The 14,797-nt window shown below is 37.9% G+C and overlaps 1 protein-coding gene across 3 annotated transcripts in view; it reads right to left on the reverse strand.

Moving 5' to 3' along the window:
- LOC123676115 overlaps positions 1-14,797 on the reverse strand; it is a 105,266-nt gene that overhangs the window by 20,940 nt on the left and 69,529 nt on the right. For all 3 annotated transcript variants that reach the window (XM_045611824.1, XM_045611826.1, XM_045611827.1), the window contains exon 2: positions 393-667. In XM_045611824.1, coding sequence (XP_045467780.1) covers positions 393-667 — 275 coding nt within the window. The remainder of the gene's footprint in view (positions 1-392; positions 668-14,797) is intronic.

Below are 14,797 nucleotides of genomic sequence, written 5' to 3' on the forward strand. Positions count from 1 at the left end.
AAAGAGATATTTATTTTGTCCTCGCTGCTTGAATTAATCATGTTCAAACCACTAAAATACAGCCAACTGCCTCTTTCTCATACAATATTGGATATTCGATTTGGAATTCATTGGAAATTAAATGCAATTGAAATATAACATACGGAAACAGTTCAGAGTCACCATACATGAAGCGGGGTTGAATTCAAGACATATGAAAAAAGGTGTACCACAAGGATCTGTCATAGGCCCTTTACTGTTTGATGTTTTTGTTCCATATAAGAAGAAAGATTGTGATTCTTAGTGATAGTCTTCTTGAAAACATAAGGATCTTGGACAGTTGAATAATGGCAATGAGCACCAAGTTCTCTATGTTAGATACTTGCTTAAAGAGTAAGATAAAGCCTACTTACCACTCTGGTTTCTATGTCGATGTCAATATTACACTTAATCCTCTTTCTCTTCTGTCCCAACACCGGTGTGCACAAGAAGAACCTCGACGATCTATGACCATCCCTTCTCCACCTATCCAGTTGCCTCATGGTGGTTACAGGGGTCTTGGCTGCCGAGGAATATAAGGCTTTCAGGGCAGCAGGTCTGGTTTCCGCACAGAACAAGTTTTCGGCAAAGTTGTGATTGCTGGAGAAGTGTGTTTTCCTTAGGGCGAACGTGCAAATGTCACTTTCCGCTGTAAAAAATACCAGAGATTAGATAATGTTCGTTTTCGATAGGAGATAATTACTATTGACCTCGGTAAGGTACAGATAAGAGTGAATTTTGACGGTAAAGTGAGAATATTATGAGGTTCCATTCATTCGAAGTATGGAAGAAGATAAACGATGATTCAATCTAGATTTATTTGTTGATTTTTGATGTTGATGTAGTTTTTGTTGAGCTTTATAGTCTGATGCACTGAAATCAACCTTGAGATGATTATATTTTCCAAATCTAATAGATATAATAGATATAAAAAATCCAATCATATTTTTGGATTTTGCACTCTTCAAAAGAAGATTTTAAGCATAGTTTTATACTAAATATTCACTACGAAATAATAAGAAACGAAATTGTGATATCAATTTATCTTAGCCGAAATACGTACAAGACCTAATCCAAAAATAAGAAAAGTGGTCCAAGGATATTTCCCTGAATAACTCCATGCTTCAATTAAAATAATTTTCTTTCCCATTCCTCTCAAATTACTGATAAACGAACGCGAAACAATTTCAGCAGAATTATAGGGAACAAAACAACGCGGAGCGAATTTCTTTTTCGACACAAAAACAACGTTCAAAGTCTAAATGAGTGAAAAAGCCCCAATCCGAGCGAAAAAAGCTAAGCCGCCTTGACGAAACGCGAGAGATCAAAGGGAACACCATCACCCGTGCCATTCTTCCATTAAAAATCGATTTTCCATCAGCGGAAAACGGAGGGAAAACAAAAAAGATAAACATTTGCCTTCATCCATCACTCTGAGATTGTTGGCCCGACTGTCCGACCTCTGCATGGGTCTGTGTGTGGGCCCGTAAAAGTTTAATTCGCGGTGAATAATCGAGTGTGCGCTGGTTGATCGATATCTATTGATGGTCCATTGAACATTCGAACAATAGTGGGTGATAATGGCTATACTGAACGATGCGGAATTTCGAGTTGGACTCTGATTGAATCGGATCTGTAATTATCCGGTTACGGAGAGCGATTTCCGATTCTGTAGAGGTGACGGTTTCGGATGATGTACAGGGTGGGCCAAATTGGACACTTTTTAATGGGAAGTCCTATTTCCTATTTTAATTTTACGGAAGATCAATTGAATTTTCTGCAAACTGATATTTCATGAGATATCGCTATCAACACCCTGTGTAATGTTTTGGACTTTTAAGATAATTCACCACTTATTCACAAGTCTGAGAATATTCGTCTATGAAATAACATGCCAATTGAAAAGTCCCCCCCCCGGTCTACCATAGTAAAACACATTTTTTTTTGGCAAAATTCGATTTTATTATTCAACATAGTTGCCTTCGAGGGCGATACAGCGATTATAGCGATCTTCCAACTTTTCGATACCATTTTTGTAGTACGATTTGTTATTCGCTTCAATATAGGCCTCAGTTTCGGCGATTACTTCTTCATTGTCGTTAAATTTTTTTCCAGCGAGCATTTTTTTGAGTTCTGAAAACAAGAAAAAGTCGCTGGGAGCCAGATATGGCAAATATGGTGGATGCATAAGCAATTCAAAGCCTAATTCATGCAATTTTGCCAGTGTTTTCATTGATTTGTGACACGGCGCATTGTCTTGATGAAACAACACCTTTTTTTCCTCAAATGGGGCCGTTTTTTAACAATTTCATCCTTTAAACGATCCAATAACGATGTATAATGATCGTTGATGGTCTGGCCCTTCTGGAGGTAATCAATGAATATTATAGCTTGCGCATCCCAGAATACTAATACCATAACCTTGCCAGCTGACTGTTGTGTTTTTCCTCGCTTTGGATTCGGTTCATCGTGTGCAGTCCACTCATCTGACTGTCGATTGGACTCCGGAGTGAAATAATGGAGCCATGTTTCATCCATTCTCACATCTCGACGCAAAAATTCAGGTCTTAAACAGCTTCAAACACTGCTCAGAATCATTAACACGTTATTGCATTTGATCGATTGTGAGCTCGCGCGGTACCCATTTTGCACACAGCTTCCTCATGTACAAATATTCGTGAATTATATGATGTACACGTTCAGATGACATCTTCACAATGTCTGCTATCTCGATCAACTCTACTTTACTGTCATTCGAAATTATTTTGCGAATTTTTTTTATTTTTTCGGCGGTGACAGCCTCTTTTGGGAGTCTAGTGCGTTCGCCGTCTTTGGTGTTCATTTCACCACGTTTAAACTTAGCATACCAATAAATGATGGTTGATTTTCCTGGTGCAGACTCCGGAAACTCTTCATCAAGCCCAGATTTTGCTTCAACTGTATTTTTTCCCTTAAAAAAGCAATATTTTATAGGCGAACGAAATTTTTCCATCTTTTTTCAAATTATGAATGTAGCTACACTCACAACGCAATATCTCACAAACTAATGGTCGGCCTACTGTCAAATTTTGACACGTATCGTTTGAAGGTTTGTACTAACTGAAAATCATATGGATTTAATACTAGCACCGCCATCTGTGAATCAGACCGGGGACTTTTCAATTGGCCTAATATATATATTGTGGAGTTGATGGAAATATAACAACAATACAAGTAGATTTTTTAACAACTTATCCCATTATAATTACCTCTGTTTCAAGCAATTTTAATCTTACTTGTTGCGATTAGTGATTATTTTACAAAGAACGGGATAACAAAAATACCAACTTATTGATATGACAGAAAATATTTTAATTATCTTAACAAACGAAACATATGTATCCGAAATTGATAGAAATATTGCTGGGCGTTCTCACTACTTCAATGTCAATTAGCATACGAGCATACAAAGATCGGACAATTTTCAATTTGCGCTTTATTAACTGTCAACAAACGATTTGAAAATATTGCCCATGATATACTACCATTGTTTGGCCGCAATTCTGTCAAAGTGGGCGCTGTAATTGCATGTATATCAGGTCGAGGGCGTATTATTGAAAATACCGAGGGTTTAAATCTTAATCCACCTCCACACCATGCCAGTAAGTCGGGCACAGAGTAAACTAATAATTTTTGTCACGTCTTCAGATACTTCCTCTACGTATGATTTGATAAGGCGCCTAAAAGCTTTTGAACATTAGATTTGGGTCGGACCCTTTTCTTGAATGGGATTTGAGCTATTTTCAGCGGAAAAGCTTTATATTGGCGAGAATACCACTCGAATGTTTGCTCAAGAGGTATCTTCGATCATAAATTTTCGCAATGAAGGTTAAATGGTTCAGCTGATATCGTAGAACACAGGTTTTCCATTTCAAAATCAACAGAGTGTAAAGTATTAATCTGTTGAAGTGTAGCCAACATGTGGCAATAAAAAAAGCGTTGTAGTAAATGGAAAACCTTCACCTTAGTAGTATGATTAAGAAAATGGAAAATTAGTTTATGTGAGGAGATTGTTATTCTACTGAAAATAGCAATATATATATAGGGTGTTTTTTTCGAGGTATATAACTTTAAGTTGGCATTACTGTTCGAAAGGCGACCGATTCAACAGCTGTCAAGTGATTTATTCTCAGTTTGGTTTGGCAATTCATCATGAATAGACTCACGCCTGACCAACGCTTGCAAATATTGCAATTTGGTCCAAAATGAGATTGCCGTTGTTCCCGATTTTCATAAGCGAATTTTGTTTAGCGATGAAGCGCACTTCTGGTTGAATGGCTACGTCAACAAACAAAACTGCCGCATTTGGAGTGAAGCTTATCCTCAAGTGTATGTCGAAACACCGTTACATCCAGAAAAACTGACTGTTTGGTGCGCTTTATGGGCTGGTGGAATCATTGGTCCGTACTTCTTCAAAAACGATGATGGCCAGAACGTTACAGTCAATGGCGATTGGTATAGAGCCATGATTACTAACTTTTTCATTCCTGAATTGAACAACCATGATGTCTAGGAGCTGTGGTTCCAACAAGACGGCGCAACATGTCACACAGCTTGTGCCACAATCGATTTATTGAAAGACACGTTTGGTGAGCGCCTTATTTCACGTTTTGGACCTGTGAATTGGCTTCCAAGATCTTGTGAATTAACACCGCTAGACTACTTTCTGTGGGACTATGTGAAGTCATTGGCCTATGCGGATAAGCCACAAACCCTTGACCCGTGTTATTGCCGTTATACGGCCACAAATGTTGGAAAAAGTCATTGAAAATTGGACGTCCAGATTGGACTACATTCGAGCCAGCCGTGGCGGTCATATGCCAGAAATCATATTTAAAATGTAATGCCACAAGATTATCTTGCGGATAAATAAAATTCATGTCAATCGAATAATCCATCATATTGCCATTTAAAGTTCTATAGCTCTAAAAAAAAACACCCTTTACAAACTTCAAATACATAAGATTTATTCTTGTTCTCTGTCGAATAAAAGACATTTCGACTAGCATAAGCTGAGGCTTGTCCAAGTTTCAAGTAATTCTTTAGGTGATTGAAAGTTTACCTGCTTTTATAAATTTTCAGTCCTCCCCAGTAACAAAGGAAAAACATTTTGGTCAATTGCCTTTGGTAAATTTATTGATTCCATCAAACTTCATTCTGCTTCTCCATCTCCATTAGCTTCATATATTTCTTATATTTAATTCACCTTTGAAATTCAGTAATAATTTAATCATGAGATCAAATCACTTCTCTTAGAAACCGCTTCAATGCTCCATAGAAAACTGACCACATCTACACTGACGTTGACGTCACCGTCATTACCAATTGAATTAAAGCTACCCCAGGACCATAAACACTCACTAGCAGTTCGAGATAGCTTGACTGATGGCCCCTATGCCATTCAAGACATAGCTGCAGAAGTTTATACGTACAATAACCCTTTTCTTTTCAAGACGAGCCGCATTGGCCTTGTGTAACTTTCCCTATAAGGACACTGAACAGCATCCTACCAGGAGTTGAGAGCGTGAAGATTTTTCATTCCACATTAAGCGATCTTATTGAACAGGTAAAAACCAAATAGAATTCTTCTTTAACGGGTTCCGGAGCTGTGGGAATAGAAGATATCGATTTTGCCAGGCGAGCATGGTGAATGGAGGTAGGTAATTGAAAGATTATTCTTTCTCAGAGAATTTTATGGTTGAGTTGGTGATGGTAGCTGAGAATTTCATTCAGTTGTATTAGAAATATATGGAGGATTTTTCTTCGAACATTCGCATTTTGAAGGTTCCAGCTTTCATTGTAGAAACATTCCAACTTCTATGAATGAATACTGAAACAGTCTTTTTGAAATGGCTTGTTAAAAGGTAATCAAAGGACAAAAACTACACAAATGCATTTAATCAATTTTCTTAGTTTCTCTTAATATTATCTATCAAAAACTGTTGCAGTGAGAAGTTTCTTCGAAATTATAAATATCGTATTGAAACAATTGGGGACAAATTCATGATCTCTGTAGCCTTCCAGATTTTGATAACTTCAAAGTGAAATCACTGGGAACCATACTGTTTTTTGGTTGAATCGTTCAACTGTAATTCTATCAAATTGGGATAATGAAACACCGGATTTCTTAACTAATATAATGAATTTGGCTGTACAAGTTATATGTTTGCAAGTTAACAGCTACAAGCGTACTGGCCTATGGTGCCCCAATTTCTTGGGGATGTTAATTGTCGCCTTGGATTCTGCATACCACAGCTCCATCCAGGTCCCTGATTGGTCCACGTCCTCATTCCTTTGTTCCTACGATGTGACTTCAGGATGACCATATGTGGCTCCTGGCGCCAAGGAAGTTCCAGTTCTATTTTTAGCCCTCGCTGATACCTGCAGGGGTTGGCTTTTCGACCTAAATGCGACTTTGTGAATATTCAACTGTCCGTAAAGTTTGTGTGAAATTCACTTGACGCAACATACCGCCCCCCTTGAAAGCTCTGCCTTTCAACAACGTCCGAAACTGTAGGCAGAGTACCCTAACACTCAAAAAAAATGTCAATTTTCGACCGGTAAAACACTAAGTCCCGATACCGGTCGTTTGAATAATCCTTCAGCGGTTCTCACTGTCACTACACGCACTATACTGTCCTTACAATGGTGCGTTTCGGTGATTCCGGCTAATTTCCAATTTTGAGGAGGTGTGTTGTCCTCCTTCAATGATACCATTGTCCCTGGTTGCTGGTTCCCAAACTCGATCGTCACCTGAAGAGACTTCTTGATTCGATTTGTAGTCTCGAATCGTAGATCTTCTTGCGGTGTTGATACACGAAAATGACCTGATGTGAGGACATTCAGGACCAAAGGATCATAGGATAGAGGTTTTTAAAGGTCGAGAGTTTAAGCACTCCTCTACCTGTACAATGACTGTCTGAAACTCATCATAAAATAGCCCCTCATTACCTAAAATTTCTTTGATATAAAATTTGGTTGACCTTACTGCCGCTTCACACAGACCGCCAAAGTGCGGTGCTCGTGGTGATATAAAATGCCATTGTGTCATATGACTTGAAAAATACTCCGAAAATTTAGCCTGATTTTTGCACGATTTCAGAAAATCATCTAATTTCAAGAGTTCCCGCTTTGCTCCAATAAAATTCGCCCCGTTATTCGAATATATGTTTTGAATCAAACCTCTGCTAGCAATAAATCGCCTGAAACAATTCATGAATGATTCCCTGCTCAAGTTCGGAGCTAGTTCCAAATGAACTGCCTTTGTTGAAATGCAAGCAAATGAATATGAATATGAATTCACGTATTTTTTTTCTGATAGATCGCCGATTATGTAATTCGATCTTGAAGGTTTGATGCAAAAACAAGTTAGAGATTTATGTCTCTGTCTCTTTTTGACCGTACCGTGTCCTGATAACACACTATACGTTATTCGTATCGATGAAAGAGGATATTGCGCTCCCAGATGCATATTCCCGCTATGCTCATTCTTGAAGTTAAGTTTTGTTAAATGCTTAACCGAATGACCGAATTCCTCAGGTTTACAAATTTGTTGAATTCGCTTTTCTAAAACAACATTAGTTGAAAAATTGCAAACAACTTTATTCGTCCGTGAGTCCCCATTTTTTACTTTTATTTGCCCTGCTATTATCCATCCCAACTTCGTTTTTTGTAATGTTGGTTTTCCCTTGCCAAAATTGATCTGACCCGCACAGATTAAATTCCAAAATACAGAGCCACCCAATATCCCATCGATTTTATCGGGTTCTGCAAACGACTCATCTGCCAAGTTGACATGTTTCGGAATAGTAAATCGGCTTGTATCGATTTTTCTTGTTGGAATACTGTCAGATATTTTTTCTATAACTAGAAATGTAGAATTGAATTTAAAGTTCTTGAACCTTGAATGAACCGACATGTTAACGGAAGATCTTGTATGAGACATTACGTTTCCAATACCAACAACTGGTATATTCACCCGATTCCGTGACAGGTTTAGTTTTTCAGCGAATTCTCTCGTTACAAAATTCGACTGACTTCCCGAATCTAAAAGTATCCTGCCCAGATGTAGATTTCCGTCCGAACCCGCAAAGTAAACAATAGCCGTTGACAATAGAACGTCTGATCCTTGTCTGACCGTGAAATTGTGTACCGACTCTTCCTTAACGACCTTCGGAACTCTTTGACAATCTGTATTTTCAAGACCCCGAATTGAGGGATGCCTTACCGTCACACATGAATAATTTTGAGAGGTACCCCCTGGAGTTTCCATTGCCGGAATATCTTCACTTTGTTGTGATTCTTGTGGTTGAGTAATTGCATGCAACAATGTGTTGTGCTTCTTTCCGCAGTGCCTGCAACCACCGCGTTTGCAGGCTTGTGCCCTATGTCCCTGTTGGAGACAGTTCCAACAAGAATTTGACCGTTTGACTTCATTTCGCCGTTCATTTATTGAAAGTCCCAAGAATTTGTTGCAAATGAATAAAGAATGGTTTTCCTTACATATTGTACATGACTTGAAAGATGACATGAACGCCTTCGATGTTCTTTCAAACCTTGATTTATCGCTTTGTAACCCTGTTCTATTTGCCTCTATTGTTTCAAGAAGCACGCACCTTTCCTCTAAAAATTGTAAAAAATCTTCCATGCTCGCGAATTTATTTACTTTACCCGATTTTTGCCATTCCCTTCTTGTGACAGGATCTAGTTTGGCCTCGAGAGTAAAAATCAGTAAAGTATCCCAATGGTCTACCGGTTGACCCAATGATCTAAGAGCCCTTAAATCCCTTCTAATTTCATCCAAAAATTTCCTGATTTGACCATATGATTCCTTCATTATGGGCGGAAAATGATAGAGAGATTCTATGTGATTTAACGCGATCATCTTTTTGTTCTCGAATCTGGTCTTAAGCAATGACCAGGCCTCGTTATAGTTGTCAGACGAAACTTCTAAAGACCGAATGACTTCCGCCGCATCGCCTTTAAGAGCATTCTTTAAATAATAGAACTTTTGGATGTCCGTTAATCCCTTGTTTAAATGTATTAACGCATTAAAACTATCATAGAACTCTAACCAGTTTTTGTAAGAACCTTGAAACTCTGGAATTTGCATTGTGGGCAATTTGACATTTCTTGCCGCTATTGAATTTTCACTTGAGCAAAGTGAACCCTTCATGAATTGTGAGATCTTTGTATCCGCCAGAGCAATTGATTCAAAATACGCATCCTGAAACTCGATTCTTTCTTGTTCCTGCAAGTCAGGATGATTGATGTCGAGTTCTTCAATTTGTATTTGCAAATTTTCGAACTCGTTCCACAACTCTTTGCATTTTTCTAACCGTGCCGGGATTTGGCCTGCCTTTTCTGACTCGATAGTCTTCAAAAAGGATTCAAATCGAGTTAATTGAGCTTTAACTACACCTCTGCGTTTAATTAAAATATTCAATTCCGACATTTTGTGAAAAATAATGAGAGTCTAATTTATTTAATAATTTCAACAGTCAATGCACTGATAAATCGTACCAAAGTAAATGAGGAAGGAAAGGAAAATGTACTCACAATCCGTCCTTTTTCTGTACCGTGAATGATTATAGCTAGCTACCAATCTGCTGCTGGGTAACCAGTAATCCTATGTGTCCGTTTGTATTGTCCCCCAGGTGGAACTCCTACAAATGCCTTGAAATCGCCTTTATTCTAAGTTTTTTGTTGCTGTGTCGTCCCCCTAGTGGAACTCCAAAAAACTTCCTTGATTATGCTTGATTGTGTTGCTGTGTTCTCCCCAAATGGAACATCAAAATGCCTTGAATACGCTGAACTCTGCTACCGTTTGCACTTGTACACCTTAGCGTTGTTTCCCGATTTTACAACACTTCCCGTCGAAATCTTTCGCAATGTTCACTATCCGGCTCGAAGGACCAATGTTTTATGGTTGAATCGTTCAACTGTAATTCTATCAAATTGGGATAATGAAACACCGGATTTCTTAACTAATATAATGAATTTGGCTGTACAAGTTATATGTTTGCAAGTTAACAGCTACAAGCGTACTGGCCTATGGTGCCCCAATTTCTTGGGGATGTTAATTGTCGCCTTGGATTCTGCATACCACAGCTCCATCCAGGTCCCTGATTGGTCCACGTCCTCATTCCTTTGTTCCTACGATGTGACTTCAGGATGACCATATGTGGCTCCTGGCGCCAAGGAAGTTCCAGTTCTATTTTTAGCCCTCGCTGATACCTGCAGGGGTTGGCTTTTCGACCTAAATGCGACTTTGTGAATATTCAACTGTCCGTAAAGTTTGTGTGAAATTCACTTGACGCAACACATACATTCCTCGGGCTGGATAGCCGACAAAATGTTTCTTTGTGAAAAACTTTTGGTATTTCCTTCTACAACTGGCGAAGAAATAACAGTTTATTTTCGGAGATGTGTGATTGTAGAACTTCGTTGAACAAGTCCATCTTTGGCATACAACTTTATCTTAAAAGGAACCGGCTTTGGCGAAGCTTCCTTTTCCGCATAAAAGGAGAAGACAACCTACCACAGTGGCGTGGAAATATTACGCTTGTGTTAATTTAACACTATGGTTTGAATTTAATTCATACTAGGAAATCATAAGGGCCAGGATTTCGATGATGAAAATGCATTCCGTAGAATATTTTGCATGAAATTTGATACAAAGATGAATGCTATACCGCATATATGACTTTTTAATGCAAAAAATCAGGGAAACAAAATTAAAAAAATCAATTCTCGAATACTTGACATCACATGATCGTGAAATTGAAAATATTGCTACAATGATACTAAATATAATACATATTATTCACTGCAAAGTTCTAGCACTTTTTAGTTTTGACAGATAATGAATTGTTGTGCAATAATAAATAGAATTATCCAGAAGGACGTAATTGGAAAAATTAACCACCGAATCCTTGTGCACGCCACTGGAAGTTGATAAAAAAATTGGTTCATCGATCTCAACAGGCGTTTTTCATTCTACTGATAATTCTAATCGAATTATACACAAAGTTATCTTTGGAAAAATTCAACCAACAAAAACCTTAACACGCCACTGGAAGTTGCCCAAACTATCGACACAAGTTGCTGAATAAAATTTGTGGTGCTGTTCCAGCTACCGTGAAATTTCGTTTTAAGTATCCATCAGATAGATATCTTTGGGAAAAATCAACAAACACTCTTGAACGCCACTGGAAGTTGCCCAAAAGAATCGATTCATCGGCCCGAAAAAGAAGTTGCCGTTTCCTTTCTCGATTTCGGCCTCATTTGTTTGATGTGTCCGGCATTCATCAACCTTTCCCGATATAAATGGGGTGTATCTGTTTACAGGGACGTACCGCATCGGTCACGTGTTTTATTCATGAGGTGGCTATCACGTTGAATCTGAAGGTTATGAGGGCCAATGTTCCTGAAAGGGATGAATGGCCAAACACGGATACCGCGTGATCTTTCCTCGTGATTTATTCTTTGTTTGGAAGGAAGCAGCCTCCGTTTGAACAATTGAGGTGCTATGGTGCAATATATAAAAGGGGTATTTTTTAGAGCTATAAAACTTTAAATTGCAATAAAACAACGATGGATTATTCGATTGACATGAATTTTATTTATCCGCAAGATGATCTTGTGGCATTACATTTTAAATATGATTTCTGGCATATGACCGCCACGGCTGGCTCGGATGTAGTCCAATCTGGACGTCCAATTTTAGATGACTTTTTCCAACATTTGTGGCCGTATATCGGCAATAACACGGCGAATGTTGTCTTCCAAATGGTCAAGGGTTTGTGGCTTATCCGCATAGACCAATGACTTTACATAGCCCCACAGAAAGTAGTCTAGCGGTGTTAAATCACAAGATCTTGGAGGCCAATTCACAGGTCCAAAACGTGAAATAAGGCGGTCACCAAACGTGTCTTTCAATAAATCGATTGTGGCATGAGCTGTGTGACAGGAATGAAAAAGTTAGTAATCATGGCTCTATACCGATCACCATTGACTGTAACGTTCTTGCCATCATCGTTTTTGAAGAAGTACGGACCAATGATTCCACCAGCCCATAAAGCGCACCAAACAGTCAGTTTTTCTGGATGTAACGGTGTTCCGACATACACTTGAGGATTAGTTTCACTCCAAATGCGGCAGTTTTGTTTGTTGACGTAGCCATTCAATCAGAAGTGCGCTTCATCGCTAAACAAAATAAAATGGACGTAGTGCGCGATACGTATTCCGCACAGAACCATTATTTTCGAAATAAAATTGCACTACTTGCAAGCGTTTTTCAGGCGTGAGTCTATTCATGATGAATTGCCAAACCAAACTGAGAATAAATCACTTGAGAGCTGTTAAATCGGTCGCCATCTTGAACAGAAATGCCAACTTAAAGTTATATACCTCGAAAAAAACACCCTATACAAAGAATCAACTGGCAAAATTTTCATTTGTTCTGTCAAAAGTTAATCGACTTTTGATTTAACCTCAAAACGGCATTAACAGAAAGACGAAGTGATTACCGCTATAAAAATTTTATTCCTTGAAAAAGTTACAATAAAAAACTAGAAACCATCAAATAATTCTCCTTTTCAGGTCCATAAAGAAAACTTCAATTCAACCTTGAAAAGAATATCCTAGACACAACCTGTATAAACACTTTTCGTAGTAAAGCTACGGTTAACACTACTTTATGATGACTCAATCAATTAAAAATAAAAGAGGGATATTCAATGAAGCGTGGTTCACTGGAAAACCTCCAAATTTACTTTTATCTCTTCTCGCCCTTTTTTTTTAATTACCATCAAATGGCAACTCCCAACACTGCATATTGATATTGATAGCTTTTTGATTAGGAAATTGGGACGTGTATTCTGGGAATAACCATAAAAAAACGATACTGCTAATGGGCCCCAAATGACTGACTTTCAGGCCTCGACCGAGAAAACATCTGCTTCTGATATCGATAAGCGGAAAACAGCAGCTGATTCGGTAAGCTCTGTGAATTAAAGGAGCTTTGTGGGCGTGTACCGACATTAGGCAAAAGAGGATAGATTGAATGATTACAAGAAATTATTTCTAGATCAAAGGATTTTTCGTTTTAATATCAAGTTTTGTACGTATTGACGTATTAGAGATATATTTACAGTTTTAGCCAATATCTGAAAATAATTTCCGTGAATACGAATCCCATTTGTTTGAGTTCTTGCATCTACAGGGTGTCCCAAATTCAATGCTTACTGAAAGCATCTCGTGAACTATGAGATTTACAGAAACAATTTTCAAAGACCCCTGATATCTTTTTTCGAAATGATAAAATATCAGAAATCAGATAGTAAACATATTGCTCAGTTACATTTTCTAAAAAATGTCTGTTTTAGAATTTTGCGAATATCTCGAACTCAATACGCTCTATTAGTGATGACGTCACACACCGCCATTTCAGTTCTCCTGTCAGTGTTCGGAATCCAAACAAACAAATTGTCATTCAAATTAGTACGGTGTCGTTGAAGGAATTGGCTTATTTTGATAAATAAGATTATTTAAGGAACGATTTTACTATGAATTGATAGACAGAAAGCACGAGATTAATGCCAGTAACTTCGAACTTGAAGTTCAACTAATAAACACGGCTTTATAAAAAATCTGGGGAATGATACAGGATTCAAACTTACTGGTATTGACCTCGTTCCTTCTGTCTATCAATTAATACTGAAATCGTTCCTCAAATACTCTTATTTATGAAAATAAGCTAATTCCTTCAACGACACCGTACTAATTTGAATGACAATTTATTTGTTTGGATTCCGAACACTGACAAGAGAACCAAAAATGGCGGTGTGTGACGTCAAACACTTATTATTTCGAAAAAAGAGATCGGGAGTCTTTGACATTTTTTTCTAAATCTCATAGTTCTCGAAATACTCTCAGTGAGTATCGAATATGAACACTCTGTTCATGGAAAATCTCAACCAGATCGTATTTGTAACCACGGAAATACTTTTCAATATTCTCTATGGTTCTGGCTAGGCGATCAATATGGAATTTTGCACGAGATTCAAGCTTGACATTTTACATCCAAAAAAATATTTTCATTTTGCTCAAATAATCTTTCTCGAACAGAATCGAATTTGAGGACGGATTCGTCATCAGTGAGAAACACCAATTCGATAATTACAAACACTGTAACGAAATGATAAAGTGTGAAACGATACACTATTTAATTCTATTCCAAAATCTCTTATAAGTTTTTCCGTCGAGGATTCCAAGTGTTATTAAACCAAAAACAGTGGATCATCTTCTTAGTTTCACGTCAGTCCAAATATCGTAATTTATTAGCCAGCGTTCGTTTGAACCACCTTATTATACCGTAATAATATCCATCTGAATACTTTGTTTATGCTTTGCAAAAACGATGACGTCCTGAGAACGTTGCTGCATCATGTATTTGAGAGGGAAAGGCCAATTTAGATGTCCAGATCTGGACTAACCCAAATGAAGATCAGATAAAGTTCGAAATCATTCCAAAGAAAACATCGAACTTCATCAATCTAGAACAGTGCGTTTCTATTCGACGAACAACATTTTCTACCGATTTCCATCTAGAAATATTTCCTGCACTCAACTCACATGACACTTGAGTAATGATGTGAGCATTGAGATGAATGCGCCTCTGTTTGAGGTCGTAGAACTCGGATCCAACATGAATCAATTGCATTATTCAATACAGTAG

The sequence above is a fragment of the Harmonia axyridis genome, chromosome 3, assembly GCF_914767665.1.
Source record: "Harmonia axyridis chromosome 3, icHarAxyr1.1, whole genome shotgun sequence".
In the NCBI taxonomy this organism is placed as follows: domain Eukaryota; kingdom Metazoa; phylum Arthropoda; class Insecta; order Coleoptera; family Coccinellidae; genus Harmonia; species Harmonia axyridis.